The sequence below is a fragment of the Triticum aestivum genome, chromosome 4A, assembly GCF_018294505.1.
Source record: "Triticum aestivum cultivar Chinese Spring chromosome 4A, IWGSC CS RefSeq v2.1, whole genome shotgun sequence".
Lineage (NCBI taxonomy): Eukaryota > Viridiplantae > Streptophyta > Magnoliopsida > Poales > Poaceae > Triticum > Triticum aestivum.
Genome location: NC_057803.1, coordinates 637,606,098 through 637,616,187, shown reverse-complemented (window position 1 = coordinate 637,616,187; position 10,090 = coordinate 637,606,098). Strand labels below are relative to the sequence as shown.

Below are 10,090 nucleotides of genomic sequence, written 5' to 3'. Positions count from 1 at the left end.
GTAATGCACATCACTTAAGCCTTGCAAGCATTGCAACTAATGAGTTAGTTGCGGGATGATGTATTACGGAATGAGTAAAGGGACTTGCCGGTAACGAGATTGAACTAGGTATTGAGATACCGACGATCGAATCTCAGGCAAGTAACATACCGATGACAAAGGGAACAACGTATGTTGTTATGCGGTCTGACCGATAAAGATCTTAGTAGAATATGTGGGAGCCAATATGAGCATCCAGGTTCCGCTATTGGTTATTAACCGGAGACGTGTCTCGGTCATGTCTACATAGTTCTCGAACTCGTAGGGTCCGCACGCTTAACGTTACGATGACAGATTTATTATGAGTTTATGTGTTTTGATGTACCGAAGGTTGCTCGGAGTCCCGGATGTGATCACGGACATGACGAGGAGTCTCGAAATGGTCGAGACATAAAGATTGATATATTGGACGACTATATTCGGACACCTGAAGTGTTCCGGAGAAGTTTCGGATAAAACCGAAGTGCCGGAGGGTTATCGGAAACCCCGGGGGAACTAATGGGCCTCGATGGGCCTTAGTGGAGAGAGAGAGAGGGGCGGTCAGGGCAGGCCGCGCGCCCCCTCCCCCTTGAGTCCGAATTGGACAAGGAAGGGGGGCCGGCGCCCCCCTTTCCTTCTCCCTCTCCCTCTCCTTCCTTCCCCCTCTCTCCCTTTTGGTGGAAACCTACTAGGACTTGGAGTCCTTGTAGGATTCCCCTCTTGGGGGCGCGCCATGGAGGGCCGGCCGGCCTCCCCCTTGCTCCTTTATATACGAGGGCAGGGGCACCCTAGATATACAACAATTGATCATTGATCTCTTAACCGTGTGCGGTGCCCCCCTCCATCATAGTCCACCTCGATAATATTGTAGCGGTGCTTAGGCGAAGCCCTGCGTCGGTAGAACATCAACATCGTCACCACGCCGTCGTGCTGACGAAACTCTCCCTCAACACTCGGCTGGATCGGAGTTCGAGGGACGTCATCGGGCTGAACGTGTGCTGAACTCGGAGGTGCCGTACGTTCGATACTTGATCGGTCGGATCGTGAAGACGTACGACTACATCAACCGCGTTGTGCTAACGCTTTCGCTTTTGGTCTACGAGGGTACGTAGATAACACTCTCCGCTCTCGTTGCTATGCATCACCATGATCTTGCGTGTGCGTAGGAAATTTTTTGAAATTACTACGTTCCCCAACAAAGTTAGTACTGCTATTGTTACTGTTACACTTGCTACAAAATGATTGCTATCACTGTTACTCTTACTATTGTTGTGGCTACTATTATCAAAACTATCATACTAATTTGCTACTGATCACTTTGCTGCAGATAATTAATCTCCAGGTGTGGTTGAATTGATAACTCAGCTGCTAATACTTGCAAATATTCTTTGGCTCCCCTTGTGTCGAATCAATAAATTTGGGTTGAATACTATGTCCTCGAAAACTGTTGTGATCCTCTATACTTGTGGGTTATCAGAGGGAGGGGATGGGGAGTGTGGGAGAGTTTTGGGGAATGAGAGGGAAAGTGGCCACGATGTGTCCCCAACAGGCAGGCCAGGGGAGGACAAGGGCACGCATCTTGCCCGTCCGCACGATGTCTGTTTCGACGCAAACGCGGCCCCATTTTGGGTCGGGAATGGACCGGCGGTGGACAAAAAAACAGACGTTTGTCCGTTTGCTCCCGTGCTTTGGGACGCGGTTTGTGTCCGTTTACTCCCAAACGGACGCTACCGGACCATTTGGGGTCATGCGCTGGAGTTGGCCTTACGAACAATCGGAGAAAATTATGCTATATTCAGGATTTATAAATGGAACAAAACAAGATGATATGAGAATAAGCATTAAACATGTGAATCGTGCATACAAAAGATCCAAAAAAATAAATTTTGGACAAGATATAAATGGAGATATCCAGTAAGATCATTATTTTATGGATGAGTCCAAAATACGTTCAAAACACATGTGTGTGCAAATATATATATGCAACACATACAAGCACTTGTAAGTCATAGCACACCCTCTTACTGCATCCATCAAAAACCAAAAAGAAATGAATAAGTGACCAGCAAGGAATAAGGTTATCAATTAAAGAAAAGCAGTTTCTGGCGTGTATAAGTTTCTAAGTGGAAAATATTCATCACAATTTGCATCCACAAAGAAGCTCGCGGACATAAGCTAGTTGCTGGAGATAAGAACATGATATCCATGAGTGAATTCATTAGACACACGGCACAAAATGGCCTTTGCATAATAGTGAATTACTAGGCATAAGAAAAATACCACAATTAAAGAGAGTATTTTTTGCAATTTCATCAATATTGCACGTGAGAGCACTTTGAGGAATTGTTATGCAAAAATTGCTTAATTTTCGTCATATTTGGGATAAATAGATAATTTATAAATGCCCCTGGTATGCTTCTTCTCAAATGTCACACATGTTTCGACAACTCAAAACGGTGCCAAGGCTCATCTACGCATGGTGAATAGTAATTTTTGAAATAATAGTGAATAATTTCCACAAAAAAACTAAAAACTTTAGGCATCCATGATGCTCATGTGGGCAAGGTGCATGCAAAAATTTGTGACTCTTGGACATCTGAGGAGCCACATGTTCTAACTATCTCGAGGTTTAAAGCTATCGCGGAAAACACAAATTCCCCAAGTACTTTTCATGTCATGAGGCAACTCGCCGGATTAAAATGTAAAGGAACCGCGCCATATATGACACGTGAGCTGACATTGCCTCACATAAATTTTGGAAATTTCCAAATTACTTGTATTGGGATCATGTTGATGTACATGCTATTCTTCGTCCTCCACTCCTCTCTGTTCTCTCTTTCCCCTCTGCATTAGCTCGGGTGACATGAAAACGGAATTGAAGATTTTAGAGAGAAAAAGTCAAGCTAATTGCAGAACCACCATGAAATCCATGTTCCATCAATATCTGATATGGCAACAACAAACCTTAGCAGCTAACTTTCTAAACACCGGTTTTTCTTTTTCAGATTAAAGGTGGATCAGGTGGAGAATGCATCGTGGACCTTGTTCTCAACAGCAGCACACAGCGAGAGGTGCAGCTTTTAGCATGCCAATATGCAAATGAAATCTACTTTGGTCACATCGTCTGCTTAGATGTGATGGCGAACGGTCAAACTTATGCCACATCACACGAATATATCGCAGCAAACCTCCCCAGTAACAGTCAAGTATTAACCTAAACCCTTAACGACTGTATGTATTTCGAGTCCATTGGTATCCAGTGCCAAAATTGAACATACACCTCGAGTAGGATGACCACGGATGTATGTATTACACTCTTTCATCCACAACAGGCAAGCACGGACGCCGCCTTGGCCTGCTTGTGTTGCTGGCGATGGCGAGAGGCCCGTCGAGAGAAGACTCACTTCTTCTCCGCTGCTTTATGGTCTGGATTCTTCAGTATGCCACCGTCGATGAGCAGCTGCACCTCGGATTTCGCAAGATCCTTCACCTTGGAATCCGGAGATTCCAGATAGGCAGCCACCACCTTGGAGCTGCAGCAGCGACCAACAAGTTCAACAGAGTATCAGCGCATGATTCCTTTTTTTCATCCTTCAAAATACAACCTCAGCAGTGCAATGTTGTGCGTAAATTGCAACAAATAGTTGAAATTTTATTCATCGCATTTCCATGGTCCACAAACTAGATGAACAGATTAAACAACTGACATATCGATGACGAGTCATTCTGAGGTACCTGAATCCATCTGCAAATGACTTGCACTTCCCTTTGAGGGCTTTTTTCCATAGGGTAGCGGCAAACTCAGGGCAATCAAGTATCATCTTTCTGATTACGCGGCTCGAGTGGTAGTTATCAAAGGCGTGCTCAACATCTTCTGTCCTCGGGCGTGCTGCGTCAGAAGCTATAGCATTGTGAAGCACGTGGACCCTGTCGGTGACCCCCTCCAAGACATTATTTTTTCCACCTACAGCAACCTTGGAAAATTGGGAATACAGAATCTCAGCAGGTGCAATCATGAAGCTCTTCAATAGTCAATTACTCATTTGTATCAAGAGTTAGACCAAGAAAACAGTCATTAAGGTAGTAGGTTTGTGTGTAGACTGGAGTGCCGTTTTCTTTTACAGGAGGTTGATTCATCATGAAGGAACAGTGAATAACAGTAATACTACGCACGGGCATAAGGACCAGCACATCCAGAGAAAAGGTCCCATCAACTCATAAGAATATTTTCAAATTGTCAAATAATAATCAGGGACAATGCTCGTCTCTTGTGATGGTCATGGAAGTAAAAGCATATTTATCACAAGTAGCTCCTTTCACGAAGAAATAGCATAGATGAATGAATATTCTCCCAAGATACTGGCTATACAGGTACAGGTAGAAGCATGGAGCATTGACCAAGGAGATTACCTCGTATAATACATCTTTGCCGAAGTTTGTTCTAAGTAACTCTCCAACATTTTCAATGCAAGTCTCGATGAGAACCTGCAAAGGAAAAATAACACCTACATTATTGCTTGGATTAGGGGATACGTGACTGTGGGAGCATAGTAATGTCGGGATCAGGGTGTTATGTGACTAATGGGGGCGGAGTAATGTTGCGACTAGGTTTTCTTTGACAAATGGTCACCTTTAAATCATACTCCCTCCATCCCAAAATAAGTGTCGCTGATTTAGTACAACTTTATATTACCTTTGTACTAAATCAACGACACTTATTTTTGTACGGAGGGAGTACTAAACTACTGCAACAATAAATGTAGATCTCTTGAGGTGGAAAACTACATACTACAAAAGAAATAATGTTGAATAAATAAATAAAAAGTTAAATACATATTACAAGTATCACCTCAAAAAGCTCGCTTTTCACCAACAGTTCTTGCCGCCGTTTAAACGGGTCCTTCTTGCTATCAGATGCAACCAGTGTGTCTTCTGAACCCCCATGTTCTTTGTCAGCTACATCATCCAACTTACTATCCAAGTTAACTTTAGTAGCACTCTCTGATGCCTCATCCTGAAACAAAAAAAAGCAAATTTCTGGGGGCCTGTCTCTCTTCAAAGTACTTAACAGTTAATAGAGTAGGTAACTTGCCTTTGAAACAAGGGAAGGCACACTGTACTTCAGACAATTCAAATCAGTCGGAGTCAGATAACGTGAGCAAAGTGGGTGAAGTAGCTGCAGCAATGGGCGTCTCCCGTTCTGTTCCAGCAAGGAGCTCAATCATAAACAGTCTCATCTCTCATGTGGGTATAACTAATAGCAAATAAAAATAAGGATATCAGAAGCTCGTTATTCCTTTTACCTTGTCAAATATGAGTTCCTTTAAATGATTTGTCAGCTCATCAATTACAACCTACAAATATTGAAAGTAAGCTATAATAAGCACATGAACGGCTGCCTCTTCAGATTGCTTGTAATGGCAGCATAACACTTGCTTCAAGCAAACGATTGGTGCTGGCTAACCTTAGTAACAAGTTTTGTGTCATCAACAATGGAGAGAAGACAAGCAAGGAACTGGAGAAAATAAGAAATGTTAGTTTAGTTGATGATTAACCACTTGGAAGCATAAAACCATCTGAAATTACTGTGGATAGGAGAATGTTTATAAAGGTTAAAGCATAAAATTTACACAGTACCATCCTATTTAAACACTAAAATAAGCTACTCCCTCCGTTCACTTTTATAAGTCATTTCAGACAACTGAAAATAGGCTATTTTGCACATTGTCTGAAATGTCTTTAAGGCCTTATAAAAGTGAACAGAGGGAGTATTACATATATAGACATCACTTACAAGGCATCCATAATCACCAAGAGCAAGCTTCATATTCTGCCCCTTCAAGCTTTTGATAATTTTCTTCCTATCCTGAAATGCATTACCATGTTAAATGACAAAACCACACTGGAAATAAGCAAGAATGAAAAGAAATACTACTGGAATAAGCAAGAATGAAAAGAAATACTACTGGGTATGCAGCATGAGGCACTAACTAATGCACGGGTCAATTTGCATGACTATTTAGTGTCTCTGAAATCTACAGAAGTTATTAATAGATAAACATTGGAAAAAGCAGATGAGTGGGCAAAGTTAAACCAAGTGATCACTCTGAAATCTCTCTCTTTTAGATACAAATAAGAAAATGGAAAGAGACAAGAAAAAAGAAAATGTACCTTCGCACTGCCATGCTTGAGGCAAGCAAGTCCTATTTTTAAACCTTCCCTCGTCTGCATGATCCGAATGAGAAGTGGTTCTGAAGATCTTTTCTTCTTAGCTTTTGATTTCGTTGGTACTTCAGCGACCCCTGATAGTTCATCTCCATCTACGACAGATGACCCTTGGGTAAGATGGGGGATTAACTGACGAATCACGTCCGAGGCTGATGTCTACAAAACACATGCATATATTAGATAGTGCGATATACTGAAGAAACATTTCACCAAAAAAGGAGAGCTTTGTTATAAAGATAGGACAATCACGTCAATGAAATCCATTTACCTTATCCGCAATTGTTAAGTACTCCAATATGACCGTGTGAACTATGGAATACTCAACAATACCCTTCTCCAAAAGTGGCTGGATAACAGTAGTCATATACTGCAGGACAGATGATTTCTGTAGTCCAAGCTTGGAAATTGTTTCTAACAAACTGAAAAAGAAAGTTGAACTTTAGTATATTGAACTAGACAAATAACTGCAGCCACCGATGGCAGGATAAATGGGTGACCACAAAAATATTTCCCTCCGCCCAAGTTAAGTTTTGTACAGAGATGTAACAAAAGTTAACAGGACACTACAAAGCAGATGTATGACAAGACATTAAATACCAACCTGCATGATTTTTGTTCAGTCAAGTCTTTGAACAGCTGAAGCTCAGTGGAGTACAATTCCAACAACAAACTTCTTTTCTGAGGCGGCGTCGCCTGATGAAAGGTGCAATCAACAACTGCAAGAAAGAGTGCATCTCAATGTGAGATTACCATGTACCACCCCTTTACTTGTATAGCAAATAGAAACGCATGAGTACAATGGCATTCAACAATTAACTCATGCTGCTCTTATAAACGACAAGTTCCTACCCCTTATGACAATAACACATAGCAACACATACCTGCGGCTCCTATTGTGTGACGAAGTAGAGAAGCGACATGACCATGAAGGGAAGAGATGAACAAGGCAAGCTGTTTTTTAGTGGCTGCAGTCACACAAAAAAAGGTATGTTAGCCAAGCAAGGGTTATCAAATAAACGACCAACATTCTCACATATGAACCCATACGAGTTTTTAGCAAATCATGGAGAAATTTACCAAGTTTTATGAGCTTCTTCACAAGGAAAACAGCGTATTTCTTGCGAGAAAGATGGAGCAAATGTGGCTGCAGGGCAACAAAAACAGCATCCCTCTCTGGCTGTGAGCACCACTTGACACATGTCTGGAAAAAGAATGGTGGCTATCGGAATAAGCACCAAAACACCATAAGCAGCGCACTCATAAAGACTGATCATCGTCAACTTACTTGAAGAACACGTGCGGTTACATGGGATCCAGCAATTTCGAAATATTTGCCATCCATTTTACGGAGAGCCTCGGTTACTAGCCTGTAGAGATGATGACAAACCCATCAGCATAAGAAGTTGAACATAAGTTGCAACTAACAAGACTTTAATAGTGACACTTACTTGGATCTATTCTCCTTGCTCACATCACGACATCTCATCTTTTCCCATAGTACTGCGAGTTCCTGTCAATATTAGGGGTCGACAGCACACCAAGTCAGAGTTGCCCAAAGTATGGTGCTGAATCATCACAAACAGAGGAGACGGTTCAAGCAGGCACTGCTACTGTCTATTACTGGGATTACTGGGATCAAAACCAGTTTTTGCTTCACTATCAAAATTAAGTAATGCTATCAGCATAACTCAAGTCCAAAACTAAAAATCCAGAAGATGTAACACTCAGATTTCTGTTATTTTGGTTTAGGCTACAAGCAATATTAAGTGATTGATTATTATGTACTCCCTCCATTCCAAAATAGATGACCCAGCTTTATACTAACTTTAGTACAAAGTTAATACAAAGTTGGGTCATCTATTTTGGAACGGAGGGAGTATGCAGCAAGTGCAATCTGAACTTTGAACATACAAGGAAACGTGATCAGACGCACAGCCAGGAGTTGAGATGCACATGCATAATCTGAGCATACAGAGCGGATAGCGTAGATTACCTTCTCGAGGTTGTAATTGGGCTTCCGCTTCATCTTCCTGGACTCGGACATTTCCTGCCACAACCAACGCCAGTCCACAGTTTCAGCTCAAACTCAAGCAGCAGCAGCCGACACTCTAAACCAACACCCATGCTCCGGCTATCACGGCAAAAGGAAAGGAGCGCCGTTAAAATACCTTGGCTGCGACCCGCTTTTCCTTGGCGGTGACGGGCTGCGGCTTGGGCTTGGCGGCGGGGGCGTCGTAGGTCTTCTTCCGCTTGGCGGCGTCGCCGGGGCCGGCCCCCTTGGAGGGCGCCTTGGGCCTCCCCGCGGCCTCGCGCTTCCGCTTGTTGGCGCCCGGGTGGTCGCCGCCGCCGGCCATGGCTGCGCGAGGCGGTGTCGGCGAACGGAGGAGCGGGCGAGCGAGGGTTTACCTGGTAGCGCCGGAGGTAGAGGCCGGGACAGGTTGTTCGAGCTAGGGTTTATTATTGCACGCATTCCCGGCGCGAGTGGGCTTGCGGCACGGCCTGGCCCGCATTCACGCAGCAACGCATTGGGCCTGCAACACTTGTCGGCCCGCGCAGCGTCACCCGGCCGCTTAGACCGAGAACCCATGTGCGCGTCACGAAGCTCTGGCCTCGCACCGGGTCCATCTAACTGGGTCGGCCCATGTGCTGGAACAATGTAGCGGGACGATACTGTACCATTCGGTTCACTGTAAGCGTCACGTTTTATTCTCGGATTTTATTTTCAGATATTTTGAATATATGAAAATATACGCTGAGAATAATTTAGAATACACGATGAGCATTTTTTATTGTATGATGAACAATTTTCAAATATGCATGGAACATTTTGAACAATTTTCAAATATGCATGGAACAATGTTTGAATATGCATTGAACACTTGTGTAATGTACATTGGACAAATTTTTTATACACATTGAACTTTTTGTAATATACACTGAAAAAATTCAAATATACAGTGACCATTTGTAGTATTCGTTGAACAAATTCTTAATATACAATTAACATTTTATAATGCACAGTGAACCTTTTTGTAATATACTATGAACATTTTCTTATTACACAATGAACATTTGTAATACACAAAAAAATTGAAAAAATAAAGGAAAAACATAAAGAAAAGAATATGGATATAAACTGGAAAAGAAAAAGAAAAACAGAAAAGGAAAAAAAAAGAAACATAAAAGAGATGGAAACAGTGAAGCCGACTATGGTCCGGCCCAAACAGGGGCGTCGGATGGGACGCCTTCAGCGAAGCCTCACCTGTATGACGCATGCGGGCTTATATAGGATTCGTCCTTAGGCCAACTCCAACATAGGAACCATCATGTCCGTTTAGGCCGAAACAAACATACGACACAGCCCAGCGCGCAGCTGCATCCGCATTTTTTGTCGTTTGGCATCCGGACCGTCCATTCCTGGCGCCAGTTTGCGTCCACGCGGATGTCGAACGGACGCCCATGCGCTTGCTCGCCGTCCGTCTCGGGGACGCGTGGCGGCCATCCACCTACCTCCACCGTGCAAAATCAATGCGCACGGCGGGCCCTAGCTGTCGGGCACAGTGGGTCATCATCCTTCTTGATGTGGAAGCCATGGACCAGCCACTCCATAACATCCACTTCCTAGCTGGGTTGCCTCCTCAAGCCCCGACACGAGCAAACCCTACTCACCGTCGTCGCATCCCACTCGCCCACCTCCCCGTCGGTGTCATGGGCTGGCATTGGATCACCAAGGGGAAGCACGACCACGAGGTCGGCTCCTCCTTTGGTCGACGCCACTCCATCAGGTCCTCCCCGCCCGCACCACCTCCTCCTCCCCGCATTTGAGATCGTGCCGCCAGCGGCC

At 43.8% G+C, this 10,090-nt stretch overlaps 1 protein-coding gene across 1 annotated transcript; it reads right to left on the bottom strand.

The window, feature by feature from the left end:
- Positions 1–3,110: 3,110 nt before the first annotated feature.
- On the bottom strand, positions 3,111–8,673 carry LOC123087819 (pumilio homolog 24). The gene is made up of 17 exons (XM_044509930.1): positions 8,415–8,673; positions 8,240–8,293; positions 7,695–7,756; positions 7,532–7,613; positions 7,324–7,447; positions 7,128–7,211; positions 6,848–6,962; positions 6,515–6,665; positions 6,190–6,402; positions 5,813–5,884; positions 5,483–5,533; positions 5,322–5,372; positions 5,111–5,218; positions 4,868–5,032; positions 4,429–4,503; positions 3,754–3,992; positions 3,111–3,551 (listed from the first exon to the last, which is right to left on the bottom strand). The coding sequence occupies exons 1-17, from the start codon at positions 8,598–8,600 to the stop codon at positions 3,419–3,421; spliced, it is 1,965 nt and encodes a 654-aa protein (XP_044365865.1). The 5' UTR covers positions 8,601–8,673; the 3' UTR covers positions 3,111–3,418.
- Positions 8,674–10,090: the final 1,417 nt, after the last annotated feature.